The sequence below is a fragment of the Cynocephalus volans genome, chromosome 3 (genome assembly GCF_027409185.1).
Source record: "Cynocephalus volans isolate mCynVol1 chromosome 3, mCynVol1.pri, whole genome shotgun sequence".
NCBI lineage: Eukaryota > Metazoa > Chordata > Mammalia > Dermoptera > Cynocephalidae > Cynocephalus > Cynocephalus volans.
Genome location: NC_084462.1, coordinates 23,762,980 through 23,783,291, shown reverse-complemented (window position 1 = coordinate 23,783,291; position 20,312 = coordinate 23,762,980). Strand labels below are relative to the sequence as shown.

Here is a 20,312-nt window from a genome sequence, read left to right as displayed (position 1 = left end):
GTTCACGTGGACTTTTGGTTTCCTCATTGGTCTGAAATGTTATCCTGTAGCCTTTTATTTGTTCAAAGTGTTATTATATCTTGAAATATCAATGGATATATTTTTTACTTGATTGTCTGGATTTTCCTCCTAGTGGTCCTCTACTATTTAGACAGTTTTCTTGTTTTGTTTTTGTTTTTTGTTTTTGCCCCAGAAGAGGGGAATGTGGATTTTATATGGACTAAAGAGTAATGGCTCAGCTTTGATTTTCAACATCAGGACAAAATATCAAAAAAAAAAAAAAAAGTGTAGCCTTCACACTTAGGCTGTCAAGAAAGATAAGACGGTTGACTCAGAATTCCAAAGACAGAATGACTTCCTTAATGAACTCAGCTTTGAGGACTGATTATAGAATCATCCAGAATGGGCGGCTGAGGACAGGGTGTTAAGGAAGCTCTTGTCACACAGGTAGAATACACAGTCACAGGCTGAGGACTAATGGAAAGGTCAGGTGTGACTGAGTTCTGCTCTCCTTTGGGTTTTGACCTGTGGATGGCAGTGGGTGAATCAGCTGAAAGAATACACTCAAGTGGGTTTGCAGAGGGTTCAATAACTTGAGGGTCAATTCTCTTTCCTTGGGAATGTTCCTGGAGAGATGAGACCTGTCAAGGGTGAAGGATATTCAGTAACTGGAGCAGAGGGTGACGTTTCAATGGGAGAAAGTAGAGCTGGAGAAACTGAGGTACGGGAGAGGCTGGGGTTTGCATGAAAGAGGGTTCAGAGTTCTAGAAGACATAGCCAGGAGGCCATGGCTATATCTGTGAGCACCAGCAGTGGGTGCCTGAACAGTGCCCAAGGGACCAGGTGGTGGACACCACACTTGGGACATGCAGGTCAAGATGCCCAATAAACAGTGCTTGCAGTGGATACCAGGAATTTCAGATGAGTCAAATGCTTGGGGGCAGAAGGAGTGATGAATGGAGGCGCATTTCACGGCACTTGACAATTACAGAATAGTCCGCTGTGCTGCACAAGGAGATGATTGTTTATTAGGTTTACAGATTACACAATGGGATTTGCAAGGTGAGGTGATTTGGTGGTGAGAGTCAGCCCAGTGCCCGGTATTCAAATCTTCTGTCTCCAAATCCCCCATCTGTCTGTCCCTGACACTGCCTCTGTGGGCCTTGCTGATGACACTGACAGTGACTGCTGAGGCTGAGCTGTCTCATGTCAGGCAGAAAGGGTGGCTACTGGGGCTGAGTCCCCGAGTTGCCAGCAGCTCTTACTACTGATTCCCCAACCCATCGCACAATGAGGGGCCAGGCCAGGCTGCTGTGCTCCACATAGCAAAAGTAGGGGCCTCTGTCATGAACGGGGATTTGCACACTCATCCAGGCCTTGTAAGTGCCATTCCTGCTGGGAACAACTGCCCCCAACTCAGGCCCCAGTGGGACACCAGCTCGAGTCCAGTACAGACTAATTTCTCTTGGGTAGAAGTCAGTGATCTTGCACGTGAGTGTCCTCTCGCTTCCTGGGGCTGCACGGCTGGTGACTGACACAGAGAGAGGGTCTGTGGGGAGATAGAGGGTGGAGAGTGAAGGCTTGAGGTTGAATTCCCTGACCCATGTCACTTCTCACCCCCACTCCTGGATATCAGCAATCAGCAGAGCTCAAAGCTCCACACCCGCCTCCCCCAAGAGAACGTTAGGAAGATCAGGGGAGGCTGAAGCTTCCCCAGAGCCTTCTTGCTGGGTCATGTAATTGTCCTCAGCCACTCTCTAGGCCCCTCCACACCCGCCATGCATTGACTTCTGAGGGCAACAAGTTGTGAATGTCCCATCGCCTTCCCCATTCTTTCCCAAATATCAGAGGGCTTTGTGGGCCCCCTCCCCCCGCCTCAGCCAAGCCCCTGGTTCTCTCTGTGGCTCTTTCCTTCAAACTCTTCCCTGCTCCATGGCACAATCTTTATTCTCAGTCCTTCTCAAATCTAGCTCTCAGCTTGTGGCAATCAGTTCTGCTCACATTGGCTGGTATTCGTCCTTCCTAGGCAGACATTTAAACACCTGCCTTCTCTCCACAGACAAGACAGGAGGCATCATCGCAGAGAGAACTGACAATGGGATTTGGGATCTGAAATGTGGAATTCAAGTCCTGACTCTGCCCCTTATGACCACTATTAACCTAACCTCTCTGCCCCTACCTTCTGCATCTGTCAAATGGGGTATTTAGGGAAGCCCGCCACTGACTCGCTGGCTTTTCTGTACCATCCTGCCTGAAATTTTGATCAATGTTCTTTTCAGACCCCACATCATGTCTTCCCAGGGATGGAATTAATCCTAGGAGGTGCGATTTGGGCGAATAAGGGAGTTCCAGAAGTGGACAGACAAGCCTGAGATGTTCCCCTGAGCTCCCAGCCTGAGATCCCCTTGGTCTTTGCCAGCTCAGTACTGGGAACAGCCCATAGGACACAGGGAGTACCTTTTCGGTCCAGGTATGGCTTGCTGTATTCCAGGTACCTTCGCAGCAGGGCAGGGCACTCCTCCTCCAGGTACTCCCTGGCTCGGTACACAGAGCCTTCTGTCTCCCACTCATGCTTGATCATCACGGCTGCTGGCTCAAAGGGGATCCAGGCTGGGATATATTTGTTGAATTCAATGAAGCGTCGTCCATCATAGGTGTACCTCCAGAATGCTCCACTGCTTCTGTTATTCCGGAGCTCACAACCAAAAGTTCCCTGAAAAGTATGAGACCCTGAAGCCTCCCCCGTCCCCACAGGGATTCAGTCAGCCTGGTTCCAATTTCATGTGAGTAACTATTATTCCTGTATACTTTGCACCCAATAGGAGGACATTTTTTGAAATGTCAGCAATGCAATCCCTTCAAGTTGGCAAATAGGTTACTAGGCAGACATTCAGCAGGGAGGGGAAGCTCTTTAGTCTGGCATTCCAGCCAGTCTGAGATGAGATATATTAAGGAAATATGGTCGGTTGTGCCCCATCCTACATGATGGGGATAAGGAGGAGATCATGACAGACTGTTATGTCCTTCATAGAATCAAAATAGACAAGGTTTACAACATCTTTAAAGATAGGTCTCAACGCTTCGATTGTTGCAGATTCAGACCAAATAATTGAGAACCTTGCTCATGGTCAAATGGCTGGTGACTGGTAAAGTCACCAGGTAACCCGGGTCTGGCTGATTACAAGGTTGGCTCACTCTGCACCCAACATCCCTGGACAGGGTGAGTATGGCACCTTCTAACGTGGGGCCAGGCTTGGGCAGGTGGGGTGTTGAGGTGAGTTGTCACAGGTTGCTGGATAAGAAGTGACTCTGACATGGACTGCTGTGTGAGCTGAGGCTGGGGGGAGCATGGGGGAAGCGATAGGGAGGGAGGGAGCAGATGTGCTGTGGGGTGGGGGGAAGGCGAACATGTCTGTGCACTTCTCCTCATGCCTCCTGTTCCTCCTTTGGGGTGGGGACTGTCCCCTCCTGCTGACCCCTTTCCTCCCACACTTGGGCTCTCTCTCTTGAGCTAACACCCTCTACCCCAGCAGTTTTTAGTCCACTGACCTTTACTGTTGTAATAGTCCATGATTTCTTGCAGGGTCTCCATGAAAATTGTTTCCCTGGCCTGCTGAAGTCGGGTCTCATTGTTCCAGTCCTCCATTCCTTCCACATACTTCCATGGTCCCAGAGGCTCAGCCTTCCTGCTGTCACTATTGTACTCAAAGAAGGGCTGGTCATTCAGGATGCCAACAGCCTCAAACTTGGGGAAGCCTTCTCTTGGCTTGGACTGCCCAGTGTAGACATAGGTCAGAGAGTAAGTACCTGCAAAGAAAGAGAAGACTCTGAGGGCAGGGTTCCAAGCATGTGAGTCCCAGTGGGGGCAGCAGAGGGCCAGGAGGGGAGACCTAGCCTCTGGGCCTCTTCTTCCCCAGCTCTGTCTGCCCTGCTGTCAGCCTCACCCATTGGAGGCTCGCTCCAGTGAACAGGCTCTACTTCTCTTCTGGGGACAATATTTCAGAGACCATTCTGTGTCTTCACTACATTGTTTCCTCTGCTTGGCACCTAAGAAGACAATATCTCTCAGTCACCTTGCAGGTCAATTGCAACCATGAGACTGAGTTCTGGCAAAAGGAAAGTGATGTCTTTCTTGTGGTCCAAGCCCTATGAGCTGGCTTGACCTGCTGTCTCTTTTCCCTTTACGTGATGACTGTGGAAGTCACAGGATGAAAAGGAAGAGTTGCAAGATGAAAGCAGCCTGGATCCCTGGGTCATCACATGGAGGAAGTGAAGTTGCCTGATCTGCATTGAACTTTACTTGAATGAGAATTAAGCATTTGTTGGGTTAGTCACTGAAAGCTTTATTTGTGACTGGAGAATAGCATCATCTAACCTGGCAAACACCGTTGGTTAATGATGGGTTTATGTTCTATGAAATAGGTCATTAGGCAATTTTGCTCTCGTGCAAACATCATAGAGTGTGCTTACACATACCTAGATGGTGTAGTCTATGACCCACCTGGACTACATGGTGTAGCCATTATAACCTGACGGGACCACTGTCGTGTGTGAGGCCCATCGTTTAGCAGTGCATGACTGCATGTCCTATTAGTTCTGTTTCTCTGGAAAATTTTGATTAACGCAGGTTTTTGTATCAAATGTGATTAACATTCTAAATGTGATTAATTGTTACAAAACTGCCATGTAAAACCTTGATGGAGTTTGGATGTATTGTCCTCCCAGAACTCATGTGGAAATCTGATCCCCAACGTGGCACTGTAAGGAGCTGTTTGAGTCATGTGCGTGGATCCCTCATGAATGGATAAGTGCTCTCCCTGTGGGGTGGGGTTAGTGAGGTTTCACTTTATTGGTTCTCGTGAGAGCTGGTTGTTTAAAAGACCCTGGCACTTCCCCTGCCTCTGTCTTGCTTCCTCTCGCCATGTGATCTGTCTGTACCCGCCGGCTGCCTGCCGCTTTCCGCCATGAGTAGAAGCAGCCTGAGGCCCACACCAGAAGCAGCTGCCGCAGAAGCAGAAGCCAAATAAACCTGTATTCTTTATAAATTACCCAGTCTTGGGTATGCTCAAAAATGGACTAATACACACCTATTCTGAAAGTCTGAAAAAGTACCAAATTTTAAACTTGCACAGTTGAGTAATCGTTAACTTACATGTCATCATCCTGAAAATAAGTTTGCCATAAGCAGCCTCATTCTCCCCACCTAAAATTGACTCTGCATCTCCTGAGCCCCTCTGTCTTTTCACCCAGTCACTTGCCTCCCAGGCCACTCTGTCCTTGTCTGACTGGCCGAGGCCACCAGTTTCCTTGCAGTGGCATCTCTGCAGCTCACCTGCCTTCACATTTGCCCCACGGGGCGCTGTCTTTCCCCGAGAGTCAGACCAGTGCATCCAGCCCCTGGAAGGAGGGAAGCACCTGGAGAAGGAGCTGTCCATGTGCAGGTCCTGCTCCATCCTGGCTGCCTGACCTCAGGCAAGTCACTTCACCTCTCGGGATCTTAGTTGTTCGTTTTTCTTTCATCTGTAAACTAGGGGTTTAGATTCAGATTCCTTTAGGCCGTATTGAGCTTGAGTCCAGAGCTCCGTGAGTGTTTCTAGAGTGTGTGAGCTGAGTTAGTGACAGCCTCGGACACCTATTAATACGGCACACGAGGAACCCCGGCTGCATTTGTGGCACTTCTGCCAGCACGTCCACCCTGCTCCTCCCCTTCCTGCCATTTTTCTCCCATGCCCATCGCTTGCTCTCCCCTCTCACCATCTTGGGCGTCCTGGAGGAACGCAGAACCCAGAAGGAGCAGCAGGGACATCAGGACAGGCACCATTGTTGCCATCGTGCCTACTTGAAAGGTTTGCAGCAGGAGACACAGGTATTTCTCTGGGTCCCGGAGCCCTGCCCAGGGGTTGGTGAATCTACAGACAAATGAGATTGGCAGAATGGGCTCCTCCCCTAACAGTGGGAAAACAGGACATGCAAAACAGGCTGGCAGAGGTTGTGTTCAGTGATTCCAAAGACAGGATATACAGACTGGGAGCTGGGATAGCTGATCTTTACACTGGGCCTCTGTGTCTTCTTTGGGTGACAGAATGCCAGAGTGCAGGAGGTATGTGTGGCTCATGGCAGAGGCCTGGCACGTGTGTCACCCTTCCAGTCTGTGATGACATCCCCACCTTGAAGTCAGTGGGGGTATTGGATGTTGTCAGACCACATTTTATTCTTTCACTCTAGAAAATTCTGCACACGTGTAGGTCCTGGTCCTGGGTAGACCCCAGCTAGGGTCTACCACAACCCCCTCACCAGAGCTCTGTCTGGAGGACATTCACATGTCTCCCTCACTCACTTTTCACGATGGGTGAATCCAAACCTTTCTTCACGGAAACAGAAATAGCCAGATACCTCTTTTAGTAGCTTCCCTCGCAAAAGAAACAACAGCTGTGCACATGACTTTGGCTCAGCAAGCAGATGCACCTGCCCTGGACGAGGGTCTGGGAAGCAAAGAAGCAGATACAGCTGACAGCCTTCTCTGGTGGTCTTGGTAGCGGTGCAAGTGCCAGCTCCTGGGGGCAGCAGAGCAGCCTCAGTCATAGGGTGTCCAGTGTGCAGTCCATGGTGGTGTCCTGAGTCTACGCTGTGGCATGTGGTGCCCCCTGCTGGCAGATGCGGTGTGTTTCCAGGCCCAGGTCCAGGAGTGATTTCAACTGAACTTCTCCTGCCTAATTCTGAGCCTGAGTTCTCCAGCCTCTCCGTGGACTCTGAGAGCTAACCATTAATACTTTTATGTTCTGATTAATGTCGGAGTGGGATTCTGTTTCTAGCAATGAGTGATCTTGGCTGATACAGATATTGGTACAAGGATGGTTTTCAGGCAGCAGACGCTCAGGAAAATGGACACTGACCTGAGACAGAACTCCTGTTGGCAGATAGGAGGCAATTTTCACAAGCACAGGGGTAGTGTCTGTCATGTTCCTTTCTCTGTCCCTAGTGCTCAGCCCAGTGCTCGGCAGAAAGAAGACCAAGAACCAAACAGATCATTGGATATCACTGGATAATGAGCAAAGACAGAAGGAGACAGCCACAGACACATTTGAGGGTTACTGAGGCCAATTTGGCAGAAACAGAGTTCATGAAGAAGAGGGAGGGTGGGGTAGGTGGGGGTGATGCCTGCAAAGGGGAGTTGGAAGCAGAGTCTGGACAGCAGCAACCCACTGCACGTGTCCAGTGTCATCCAGCGAAAGCACATTTCCATGATGTGTCTCTTCTCTCTCCGCCTGTGTTCTCTAGGTGCCCCATTCCTCTAGGTCAGCAGTTCTCAATCTTTCTGTGCCATCTTCTTTGCCAGATATTCTCAAGATCATTTCTGGTGCATGAAATAAAATGCACAGGATACAGAGGAAACCAGTTATGTGGAAATCGGGTCTCTCCATGCATCTTTGGGGTCCGATGGGCTCTTTGCAGAGGGTCCCTCAAGCACAGAGTGACATGCTCTTCTAAGCTGACTGAGGAATTATTACAGAAGGAGATAATTGTGGCAGTGAGACTTTCCTGGGGTGGGGCCTCCTCAAGTTGCACTTGAAATTGGTCCTGCCTGCAGCGAGATCGGTCGGTGGTACTTTGTTGTGTGGGTGGGAGGCAACCGTAGAGGGACCCAAATTTGGGTCTCTGGACCTGGTTGTCCTCCCTGGTGATCTCAGTCAATGCCCATGGCCAGCCCCACTCCCAGGTCACCTCCCTCATCAGGCCCCTCCTCCTCCACTGCATCATCTCCATCTGGTTAAGAACAAACTTCTGACCTCTTCCTGGTAATTTTGTTAAGCTTCATACCTCTTCTGAAATCTGACTTCTTCCAGGAAGTTTCTTTTAGTATCTGCCCTTCAGGATATTTTCTCTGGGTGTCTGCCCACCAGGACGTTTTGACTGGGTGTCTGCCCACCAGGACGTTTTGTCTGGGTGTCTGCCCACCAGGACGTTTTGTCTGTCTGGGTGTCTGCCTTCCAGGACGTTTCTCTGAGTGTCTTAATGGCTCTGGGCCCATCTCCTCCTCCCCTACAGCTGGCCAGGCTTGGGTTTTCTGAAATTTCCTCTGTCTTGCCCACCTCCACCATCCCTCCTGTTATTTATGGTCAAATCTGTCATTCCAATCTTCCTTAGCACTGACGATTTCATGTGAACTTTTGTTTTTCTCATGGATCTGATATTTTTATCCTGTCGTGAGCTATTCTTTATTTGTCAAAAGTGTCAGGAGTTGCTTTGAAATATCACTGGCTGAAATATTTACTTCTGGGGTATTTATTTTTTCTTCTGTGACTATAATGAATAAATCTGTCAAAGACAGCTGTTCCACAGATTGCCCACCCAATACTCTCTAAGAAAAATCACTAATAGGAAAGAGAACTAGGTACTGTGGTGCTTATTCAGGCCAATTGCTCCCTGAAAGAGCTTGGAATAAGGACAGAATCAGAACTCAGCTCCTTCGCTGGGTCTCAGGCATGGGCTTACAGTGTCCCTCCCCCTCCCCATCCTTGTCCTGAACCTGGAGCTTTTGAGGATACTTTTAGTGGGTTAAGTAGGATTCTGAGGAACACCATTCGAAGCCTCCAAGCCCTACTCTTTCCCTTCCATTGGGCCATCCATCCTGTTATGTCCCTTCTCCTCAAGGCTTCCTGGTCCTCATCTTCTTCCTTGCTGGTGGATAAAACATAAGAAGCAGTGAACACTTAGTCCAGGTGGCAGGCGACCCCTCTGCATCATCTCAGGGCCCTCTTCCTTCAGGGAGGCCTCAGTATGCTTCACTTAGATGCTCTCTGCTTCCCACTTCTGCTTGGGGTCCAAGGCTGCTGGGTCCTAGGGAATTCAGGCTAGGATTTCTCTGTTGAACTCGATGAAGTCCTGTCCATTGTTGGTGTACTGCAGAATGCTACCCTTCTCTGTCTGTGTTTTTACTCCAGAGCTCTCAACCTGACATCCCTGAAGTCATGAGATCCTGAGGCCTCTCAAACCCCACATAGTCAGCTGGCCTGGATTTGCTTCATCCTTCATTCATGGCGTTGACTCCATTTTGGTCTTAAAATTTTTTTAATATTTTATTTTTGTTATGTATTTTACCGTATAAAACTATAAAAGCAGTTGGGGCTTAAGTCAAGTTTTTGTTTTAAATAAACTTCCACATTATTTCTTCCAATTATGTCATCTGTTTATGATTTATCCCCTTTTCTGCTTTTTCCCTTCCCTTTGTCAATCATTTCCTGGTAAAACTTCTTTGCTTAAGACAACAAGTAATTTTTATGCAAAGGAATGTGGTTTCTTAAATATTTCCTGTTTATTTTTCACTCGATGATTTTCATATCTTTTTCCTGTTTGTGCTGTCCTGATGTTTCTGTGTGTAAGAAATAGTAGAAACCAAAGTGTGTTTTCTACTCTCACACTCACCACAACACAGAGCACTTCTGGTCACCCAGATGTATGTGTCTGTGGTTTCCCTGCACATCCAGCCATTCCACCAGCTGGGTGTCCTTCCATTTAACTCAATTCTGACAATATCTATCTGGGGGGTAAAGTCACACCCCATAGCATAGGGCCTCAGTTCCACAAGACTGTCTTCCCCACTTCAAATGCTAACTGCAAGTCTGGCTACCCACAAATTCTGTTCCACTTGGCTATAAATTAGAAGTTCCTGCAATTCCCTTCTTGGGTTCAATTAATTTGCTAGCGTGGCTCACAGAACTCAGAGTAATACTTATGTTTACTGGTTTATTACACTAATAAAGGATATGATAAAGGATGCAGATGAACAGCCAGATGAAGAGACACATAGGGGGAGGTCTGGAAGGGTCTTGCAAGAACTTCCATCTCTGTGGAGTTGGGGTGCACTGCCCTTCCGGTACGTGGATGTGTTTGCCAACCCAGAAGCTCTCTGAACCCCGTAGTTAGGGATTTTTACGGCAGCTTCATCACATAAGTATGATTGATCATTACCTCAGGCCCTCTCTTCTCCCCAGAAGACGGGGGGTGGGGGGATGAGGCTGGAGGTTCCAAGCTTCTAATTATGGCTTGGTCTTTCTGGCAATCAGCCCACAAAGAGTCACCTCATGAGAACAAAAGATATTCCTATCACCCAGGAAATTTCAAGGGATTTAGGAGCTCTGTGTCAGGAACCAGGGTCAAAGACCAAATATTAGAACAAAAGACAGCTCAAGAAATCATGTGGGTTTTAGGTTTTAGGAGGTCTGTGACAGGAACCGGGGACAGAGACCCACTATTTATTTCTTATGTCACAATCTCATGCAATGTCAGATATTATAAAGTTCATATTCTAGAAGATGATCATTTACCCTTTCTTTCCCAAACTGCCACCACACATATCTATTTCCTATCATCCATCCTTCTAATATAAATGTTATATATGATCATTTGAGTTATATCTATATTGTTTTCATTATTATGACTATGTAGTACCTTTACAGCTCTGCTACATAGGAAACTGTCATTCCTCCCTCCGTCTGGATGCAGACAAGAAACAGAACACACCCGGGGTCCTCAGGCAGGAGCTGAGAGCAGCATCCCCCACTGCAGAACGGGCAAGGGGCACCTGAAAACACCACTTCCTTGCAGGTGGCCCACCACAGCCACTGCCACAGACACATGCCACAAAAGAGGCTCGATGCCACAGCAGTAGCCACAGCTACCATGCAGGTGGCCCCCCAGACACCTGACTGCAGTGACACCAGCGGAGACCAGAAAAGGAAGAGGGCATCTCTCTCCTCAAAGCCCACTCCAGTGTAATAGAAGAAGCAATCGCTCTACTATGCCCCTGCTTTATTTCTGAATTTAGTAACTTCTGTCTTCTCTCTTTTTTTCTTGGTCAGTCTAGATAAAGGTTTGCAAATTCTGTTGATCTTTTTAAAGAATCACACACACACAAAAAGACTATTAAGCAGTCTACAAAGCACAACTGATATAAATATTTTAATCAAACATTAACTTTGCATAGTTATTTTAGGGGATAACAATCTTTATATATATATATATATATATATAGTGTGACTTGTTAAATATGTAACTATCATTCATTTTCTTTTGACAGACTTTGTTATGGGATATTGATATCAAGGTCAAAACTCATTTCTCATTATGATCTAATTTTTTTCCTTACTATATTTTCTGCATCTCTTCTCTTATGACAGTTTTGAATTTTCTAAATCACATAGTTAAGAATATTTTTGTTTTCAAGAGTTCATCATAATACATTTCTATATTATTAAATAAAGAAAAAGAAAACTAATTATTTTGCTTTTTACTTTTCCATACAACTTTTCTCCCTGGAGCTAATAGTTATTACTTTGTTATTCAAATGCAGACAGCTCACCTGCCATATTAATCTGATCTCAAGACATTCAGAAATCCTGGTTATTCAGTTAATTTATCTTCTCAAGAAGTCTTTTCTAGATCCTTCTGATCATCTCTTGTTAGACAGGTTGCTCTTCATACCTGGGGTCTCCCTTTATCTCAGCCTGCGAATCCCTTTGTCTCTCTCCTCCGTAGGACATTCCCTTGCCTATCCCTCATACATCATCCTCTCTTGAATTACTTTTAATTTTAATGGAACGCATTATCAAGCAGCTGTTGGAGGTAAACTTTTTGAGTGCTTGTATATCTGCAGATGTCTTTATTGTACTCTTACACTTGATTGATAGCTTGGTTAGGTATTGAATGTTACGTTAGAAATAATTTAATTATTTCTTATAATTATCGATAATTATTAATAATTAACTATTTCTAATGATGCCTTCAAAAGTTACAGGCATTGCTCCATTATCCCCTAGCTTTCCCTAGTGCATTTGAAATCTCAGAAGCCATTCCGATTTCTGATTCTTTTTTGTCCCCTCTGAAAGCTTTTCTCTAGGTTTTTGAAATTTCATAATGTTATTCCTGGGTATGAGTCTGTTCCTTATTCTCAATTCTTTTTTTTTATGGAACCCTATGTATAGCTATTGTACTTTCCAGCTTGGTAAATTTCCTAAATCTGTTTTCTCCTACTTTTTATTTCTTTTTACTGTAGTTTCTAGTAGATTTCCTCCACTACATTTTCCAACCCTTCTACTGAGTTTTTTAAACATTGCTTTCAATTTCTAAGAGCATTCTCCAAATATTCCATTTTTAAAAGTTAGCATCCTCTTTTTGTTTCCCAGCTGCAATATCTGCTCTCTCTCTCTCTCTCTGGGTATATTAATTTTTTAAAAAATTTGTCTTCACTCTGACTGAGCTCTGTTTCCTGAAAGTTACTTTTTTACTACTTATTTGCTTAGGTCTATACCTTTCTTGTTAGAGGTCTACCTCTGACATCTGTTAATCCTTGGGCATCTGCTCATGTTTAAGAGCAAGGGGTGGGGAGACTGAAAAGCTGTTTGAAGCTTTGAGTGTATACAGGAGCTTAGTGACTGCCAGAATCACTTTAGGTTGAGATGGCTGGTCACTTAACTAGGGAAGCTTCAAAGTCTTTATCTTTTGATCTTCTCCTTTTGGGTTAATGTCGGGTCTGCCACCAGCTGACCCGAACAGCCCTTGACTTGCTCTCAGTCCCTCCCTTGGTGTCCCTTCTGGTGGGTGGGCAGATTGCCCAGATTCCTCTTTCCCCGGTCCCTGTTGGGAGGAGATGGAGGAAGAGAGCCGTGAAGAGAGGTGAGCACAGCCGCAGGCCCCAACCAGCCCGTTAAAGGACACTCAGACACGGCAGGGTTTCTGTCAAGCAGTTCTGTTTATTATCACACAAGCACTTGCTTTTATAGGCGGATGGGGAGGGGAGGTTTTAACATACTCCTATCAGCTTAAAGGTCAAGAGAGTATGCATCCTATTTTAACGCCTAGCTATTGCAATCACACAGTGTCCATGAGTGCAGAAGCACATATTTGGCCAATAAGGGCTAGGGCAAGGTTCCCGCAGACCCTCCCACCTTACTTCCTCCCTGCGCCATCTTAGGCTGCCACGTTAATACGCCCTTGTGGTCCCATAATGGTGCTGCTTGTAATGTCACTTAAGGTGGCGTTAGTTTTTAAGGCCCGACATCTCCCTCTTTTTGTTTTAATAAGGCAGCTGGAGGCAGCTAACCTTCCCAGCCTCACCTCCATTCCCTCTGGTGGCTGTGCCTGTCTTAGGTTGTTTCCCTCTGGAAATCTTACCCGTCATTGACTATCCAGCCAAGCGGGGGCGGGGTGGAGCCTTATAGCTTGGTGTTGATTTTTTCAAGGGCCACAATCTGGCAGATAGCATAGGGCCACAGGATGATAAGAGCAAGGAAAATGGTTAGGGGGCCCGCCAGGGAGGACGGCAGGGTGGTGAGCCACGGGGAACTTGAAAACCAGCTTTGGAACCAATTACTATTGGCTTCGCGTTCTTTTTTGGGCTTTTCTAATCCTTCTCTAAGCTTAGCTAGGGAATCCTTGACCACTCCAGAGTGGTCGGCATAGAAGCAGCACTCTTCTTTGAGGGCAGCGCATAATCCTCCTTGCTGTAAGAACAACAGGTCTAGTCTGCGTCGATTCTGTAAAACAACTTCAGAAAGTGATGTTAGCAATTTTTAAAAATGTGATACAGACACCTCCAAGTGGCCAAGATCTATGTCCACTGCCTCCCTAAGGGAAGCTACCTGTTGATGTGCCAAGGCTATTCTGGTGGTCCCGGTACCTGCTCCAATAACTCCCAAGAGGGAGCTGATGGCCACTGCAGCCGCCCCTGCAGCCCACTTGTTTCGGGTCCACTTATTTCAGGTTTTGGGGGCTCTCCAAGTTTGGAATAAACTTTCCCTGGGATACCAGTGTACTGTGGGTACAACAGACACAGCTACGCAAGTGTCTTCTGCCAGGGAGGCATTGTAAATACACTGGGTGAGCCCCGCCTTGTTGCATAACCAAGATGCATTAACCACTTGGGTCCAGGGGGGCGGTGAGATTTGCCACAGCGCTGTATAAAAGGTTTGTTGGCACCTACGCAGGAACCTTTGCCAAGGACCCGCGGGAAAGTGAGTCCGGGGTTGGTTTTATTATGGTTACATACACATTGGCTAGCATTTACGCCTAGCAGAGTGTCATTGGGCAACGCTACTGCTTGATTTATCTCTGCCTGCACATGGCACTCTTCTTTAAAGAAGGCGCAGAACTTGATAAACAAGTTTGGGAGGAGGACAGCCTTACAGAGCATTTTCCAATCTTGGGTTGTGCAGGGTTGGTGTGCTAAGCCCTGGAGGATGGTTTCTGCCCATGGGGAATTGGGCCCATCCTCTGCAACAGCCTTTTTCAGCTCTTTAAGGTCATGAGCTTCCCAAGGATACCAAGCGGCCAGCCTATTTCCACCGGGGGCAACGTTGACCGGATAGGCCTGAGGGGCTGCTTCCCCCAACGGGCTGCGGATGGCTGGGGGTTCCCAGCAAGCCATGACAGGAAAAGCCTGCGGCTCTCTCGGGGGTGTTTTTAAAGGTGGGCTAGCCTCCTCCACTTCTTCAGGTGCCGCTTTCTCTCCTTCAGCTAAACTTTGGCGGGATGAGTATGCCGGGAGAGGAGGGTACAGAGTAGGGTCATAGGTATCACTTGATGGCTCAAGGCCTTGTATTGGCAGCTTAGTTTCCTTTTTTCTCTCCTCATCGAACTGCGCCCAATACCTTTCTGCCCCTTCCTGATGCTCGGGATGGAAGCAAAGCTTTAGGGCAGAAATAGTTGGGTAGAACCCTAAGGGGGGGGGTCTAGCCCGTGACTAATCTCTTTCTTTCTGGCCAGGGTCTGAACCCGGTCCCAAGTCTCATATGAGAACAAGTGGGATGAAGGTGCTCAAGGGGCCACTGGCACCACATGACGCCAGGCATTGATGGCCGTGGAGTCAGATATTTCTAGGCCTCTGCTTTTTAACAAGTACTTTAGAGCCTTGCAGACTGGCTCGTCACTCTTTCCACACGTGCCTCCCATGCCACTCCTCAAGGAAGGGACAAAAGGAAGCAACAGGGCAGAGAAGTGCAGGGACTTCCCCCTGTTATGGTACTCACCCTGACACACAGGTGGATTACTTCACGGTGACTACCGCGGTTGCAGGGGCCACTCCGTTGGTTGGTCACCCTTCGTCGACCTTCTTTCAGGACTGAGCAGCCAGGGACCTCACTCGCTTGCCTTTTACCCACGAGTTTTAAGAAATGCCTCACATGTGGCACCACTCTGTCGGGTCTGCCACCAGCTGACCCGAACAGCCCTTGACTTGCTATCAGTCCCTCCCTTGGTGTCCCTTCTGGTGGGCGGGCGGATTGCCCAGATTCCTCTTTCCCCCGTCCCCATTGAGAGGAGATGGAGGAAGAGAGCCGTGAAGAGAGGTGATTACAGCCGCAGGCCCCAACCAGCCCATTAAAGGACACTCAGACACGGCGGGGGTTCTGTCAAGCAGTTCCGTTTATTATCACACAAGCACTTGCTTTTATAGGCGGATGGGGAGGGGAGGTTTTAACATACTCCTATCAGCTTAAAGGTCAAGAGAGCATGCATCCTATTTTAACGCCTAGCTATTGCAATCATGCAGTGTCCACGAGTGCAGAAGCACGTATTTGGCCAATAAGGGCTAGGGCAAGGTTCCCACAGACACTCCCACCTTACTTCCTCCCTGCGCCATCTTAGGCTGCCACGTTAATACGCCCTTGTGGGCCCATAATGGTGCCGCTTGTAATGTCACTTGAGGTGGCGTTAGTTTTTAAGGCCCGACAGGTTAAGATTCCTCAGAGAAAACCTCCAGTTTCCTGCCTGAGGGAGGGTCTTCAAGAAGGCCTCATTGGCTTTCAGCATTCTGGGAGCTAAGTGACGAAGGGGGGCTGGGGAATGTTTGAAATAGGGGTGTTTTGATGTCTAAAATGGGGGAATATATCTAGGAATTTAAGAGACTAAGAATTTTCGACTAATCTTCCTTATTTAGCCCTTCCTTTGCCATCTTCAGAGGTACCTTGCGCTGTCATTTCCTGAGCCTTTTGGGGATCTTAAGGTATAAATCAGCTTGGGTCTAAGCCTCCCCTCTTAGGGTATGGACTCTAGATCTCTCAGTTCTGTGTCTGTAACCACTTCCATCTGCTTTCTAAATTTCTCTTGTTGCTGTTGTCTCCTCATTCCCACTTCCTGACCTTCTTGGTTTATGTCTTTAAAAGAATACCTTTACTTCTGTTTTAGTGGAGTGGAGTGAAAATAGACATGTGTTCAATATGCAATCTGTATTAGGAATCTCTAGGCATTTCCCACTTGAAATTTAGTACGTTTTGATGATAATTAATACATTTTATATCATTCATTTGTTTGTAATACCTAACTCAAGCACTTAGGATTAATACAGTTCTTTGGATGAAATACATTTTATGTAAGACATCAATTTAGATATTTTTCTGTTTAAGCTAGTTTGGCTTTCAGGGCTTGGAATGGCCTGAACTTTCTGAACATTTGGCTCAGACATTTTATGAACCAAATACACCACTGTATTCATGATCTATTGGGCTTGAGACATACTGGCGCAGGGTTATCAGGCAGTAGGAAAGGACAGTCACCAACTCAAGACAGCGGCACAGTGTTTCCTCTTCTTTGGTCATCTTTGTGGGGGGTTTGCTGATCTACTCTGAAAACTGCATTACACAAACTGTATTTGGTCTTGCATCACAGCAGGAGAAAAGCCCTTCTGGGAATCTATTTCATCAAGGGTTATAGAAGTTCCTGGAACCATTCCTAGACACAGACTTCTGCTTGGGCCTGCAAGTTGGCTTCGTTGAGGTGAGGGGCCCACACTGGAGAGAAATGTCCTGCTGAGGCTCTGAGTTGCCCCCTTGTGTTAGTCAGGGTTCTCCTGAGGGACAGGACCAGTAGGGGATACACACACACACACACACACACACACACACACAAACACATCTATATACATACACATATATGTGAAAGGGAAAGTATTAGGGGAATTGGCTCATGTGATTACAAAAATAAAGTCCCCCTGCAAGCTGGAGGACCAGAAAAACCAGTAGGGAGGCTTCCAGAGAGGCAGGTAGCCTGACATAGTCCAAGTCCAAAAGCATCAGAACCAGGGGAACTGACAGTACAGCACCCCATCCCCCAGGTCAGAAGCCTGGGAGCCCCAGGGGGAAGCCTCTGGTGTCCCTGTTGCAAGTCCCAGAGTTGAAAAGCTGGAGAACCTGGAGTCTGATGTCCAAGGGCAGAAGGAGAAAGAGGCATCCTGCTCCAGAGGAGAGAGAGAGAGAGCCAGTGAGAGAACCAGCGCGAGCTGAGTATCCCTCTCCTTCTGCCTCCTTCCTCCTCATCTGCCCCCAGCCCACCCACGCTGAGGGTCGGGCCTTCCTCTCTCACTCCAATGGCTCACATGTCAATCTCCTCTGGAAACACCCTCACAGACACACCCAGAAACAATGCTCCACCAGCCATCGAGAATCCCTCAATCTGGTCAAGTTGACACCTGGTATTAACCGTCACACCCCTGGCACTCATCAAGCAACTCACCTCCACCCCCACCCTCGACCCTGGTGGAGCAAAGGGAGAGGACCTAAGGGCTCTATATTGATTAAGAGGTGGGAGGTCTTTCTTTTTTCCATTGAGGAAATTGCTTTTGACTTAAGCATGCCACATCGTCAGTAAGGTGGGCTTGGATTTCATTTGAGTGCCTGTTATCCTTCAGAGACCAGCCAGAATTCTTTCAGGAATCCACCCTATCTATACCTGGGCTGGAGCCAAGGAGCAGGTGGGCTGTCTCCACCACACTGATGAACACCACAAGCTCTTGGGCTCCTGTTCTTTGGCGGGCTCAGTCCTTGGACGTTGCTAGCACCCATGTGCCACTTTATTTCAGGGGGGCATTGCTAGTTTGATTCATCATATCAGCTGCTGAGGACGGTGTATTTTTGCTTTTACACATCTTTCCGTACCACCATCTCCACCCAAGCCTGCGACATGCCACTCATTCTCCCCACCCCCAGCTTGGGCTGAGGGGCTCCAGAAATAGAACAACCCACAGCTGGGCGCATGATGGACCACCTGGAGCTTTCCAGGGCCAGCGAGAACTATAGTTGTGCCTCCCTCAACTGTCATACTTAAGGCCAGCCAGGAGAGCACCATGTCACCACGTCGATCGTGGCTGGTGAAGACACCGTCAGTGGCCACATTCAGTTCGAAAAACCAGCGAGGGATTTGGGTGTGCTGCTCCCAACATACTTAACATGTGGCACTGCCCACTGCCACTCCTGCCATCCTGGAATGCTGTAGATTCCAGTATGGGGTGCTGTAGATTCCAACATCCATCCCAACATGCACGGGGGTGGGGCAGCGGGTCATCAGTAGCATACAATCCTGAACTCGTCTTGTGTCCCATGTCCCTGAGAGTCATCAAAAACCAGTGTGTTAGTACCATTTTGACATAATCCTGCTCCAATCTATAGGAACAACCAATCTATAAATATAATCCCCTCTCCCAACCCTTCGGACAACTGGTCGGCCCAGTGCAAAAGTTGGAGTGTGAGGGATTGGGGAAAATGTTGTGAAAGGCCATCCTCCACAGGCCTTGAGCATCTCTGCACGTTCATGCCGGGCACATGGAAAATGCAAAGCTCTGTCTGATCTTTACCACCATTTCTCAGTGTAGTGTTTGCAGTGAACAACTTCAAGGGATGAACTACTAACCAACCCCCCTTGGGAAAAAAAGCAGGCATGTTTATGGCTCATTATAAATACATGAATGCCCCAAGTTCAGTGTTCCTTGACTGCAATGCAAGCCCACTGCCTGCAGAGCATCCATCTGGATGCTTGCGTCACCGTCTGGGATTTAGGGACCCAGGGGAACGGGCCAACACGCTGCTCACGCTGCTCACGCTGCTGGCTGTCCTTTGAACCAGAGCTCTCCTGTCTTCTGCCAGCGTCCATGAAACAGTAACAGGCTAATTTATTGGCTTGCAAGTAGGATTAAATTCTATACCCTGACAAGCACAGTCCCATCCTTCACCTGCCTGCACTGGGGTTCCCGCCTGAAGAAGGGATTTTGTGTGCTCAGCCAATCAACTGCCTGGAGTGGGGTTTAGCGTCAGGATTGCGTTGAGCGGCAACGGAGCTGCAACGGCCGCTGCAAATTCGGGAAGCTTGGTCCACCACTGCAAGGCGAACGGCCAAGACGATCCGGCCCTTGCTGCCAGCTTCTTGGGACTCTTTGGGGGGGGGCACCGGGGACAAATTCAATCCCATGTAGATTGGGCGGGAGCACTGGAGGAACGTATAAAAGTAGTCGCCAGGTGGCGCCCGATTGCCGGCGGGACCGAGACCAGGACAGGCTAGAATCCCCGGAATCGGGAAGGGAGGCCTCCGCGACTTCAGGTCTTATGCAAGTTGCAGAACCGCGTCACTGCGGCGGCTGCGGCGGCCCCTGTGGTCCCAAGGTGGGCAGGGTCTGGGCTCCGCACAGACGCCGAAGGAAGAAGCCTGTCCTTACCCCGGTACCTCGCTTTCCCCTTTAGTTGGGGGCCGGAAGCCGCTCCCATGCTTTACTACTCTCCACGGCGGGTAGAGAGATCGAACCCTGGACCTCGTTATCAGCACCACGCTCTAACCCACTGGGCTAACGGGCCAGCCACGCTTCTCTACTTTCCAGCACGCCCAGGTTGGTGTTTCTTGAGTCTGAGAGCCTGTCAGTAGTGGGCTGGGAGAGGAAAACTAGATTTACAGCCGCTTCTAAGTCAGTGGAACAGGGTTTATTTCTTTTGATATCTTGTAAATACGGAGAGAACTACATGCAACAACATTCACAAATATTCCAAAACCGAATAAAAATGATTTTCCACCTTGTTTAGATTTGCGACGTTTTTTTTCCCATGTAAGAGTTCATCTGCCCAGTCTAGTGATCGTAAAGTGACAACTTCTATCCCTTTATCCTGCTTTTATTATCTCCATCCCAAATTCCTGATGTCCGCATCTCCCTCCACCCATTTTCAATAATTCTCCATTGTTTTCTGCTCCCTGAACCCACACTTTCTGGGACCCGTGCAACCCCTACTTAGAACTTCAACCTCCCTCAGATTATTTGAAACAGTAATTCCTTCCTAGGATTTTACCCAATACTCATAGAGTGAGCGTTATATGGTTAATGATCCAGGTTCTACAGACCTGGGTTTGAAACCGCCCTGGCTCCCGCACTACTTGCTAAATGTGTGACCTTGAGCACATTACTTAATTCCTCTGTGCTTCAATTTCCTCATCACTAACATGGATATTATAATAATAGCTTGATCATGGAGTTTTTCTTGTAGGAATTAAATGACATAACATGTACC

General features: G+C 47.9%; 2 protein-coding genes across 4 annotated transcripts in view; one reads left to right on the top strand and one right to left on the bottom strand.

The window, feature by feature from the left end:
* GJC3 (gap junction protein gamma 3) overlaps positions 1-20,312 on the top strand; it is a 93,470-nt gene that overhangs the window by 47,712 nt on the left and 25,446 nt on the right. The window contains exons 2-3 of one of the 2 annotated variants that reach the window (XR_010022862.1): positions 3,095-3,220; positions 3,584-5,069. The exons of the other annotated variant lie outside the window; for it this stretch is intronic. The gene's annotated coding sequence lies outside the window, so the exon portion shown is untranslated. Of the gene's footprint in view, positions 1-3,094; positions 3,221-3,583; positions 5,070-20,312 lie in introns of those variants that run through there. 2 annotated transcript variants of the gene reach the window in all.
* Positions 1,009-5,871, bottom strand: LOC134371553 (zinc-alpha-2-glycoprotein-like). 2 transcript variants are annotated; one of them, XM_063088379.1, is made up of 4 exons: positions 5,755-5,871; positions 3,550-3,807; positions 2,458-2,730; positions 1,009-1,549 (listed from the first exon to the last, which is right to left on the bottom strand). In XM_063088379.1, the coding sequence occupies exons 1-4, from the start codon at positions 5,828-5,830 to the stop codon at positions 1,227-1,229; spliced, it is 930 nt and encodes a 309-aa protein (XP_062944449.1). In that variant the 5' UTR covers positions 5,831-5,871; the 3' UTR covers positions 1,009-1,226. The 2 variants fall into 2 exon arrangements, with proteins under 2 accessions (XP_062944449.1, XP_062944450.1); XM_063088380.1 differs by having other exon boundaries at positions 2,458-2,610.

Excerpts from the sequence above, each read along its gene's own strand:
- LOC134371553 (XM_063088379.1), bottom strand. The coding sequence starts at position 5,830 with ATGGCAACAATGGTGCCTGTCCTGATGTCCCTGCTGCTCCTTCTGGGT. Across the intron at positions 2,731-3,549 it reads GGACTATTACAACAGTAAAG|GGTCTCATACTTTTCAGGGA; the intron begins GTCAGTGGACTA and ends GGGAGGCTTCAG. Across the intron at positions 1,550-2,457 it reads GCCATACCTGGACCGAAAAG|ACCCTCTCTCTGTGTCAGTC; the intron begins GTACTCCCTGTG and ends ATCTCCCCACAG.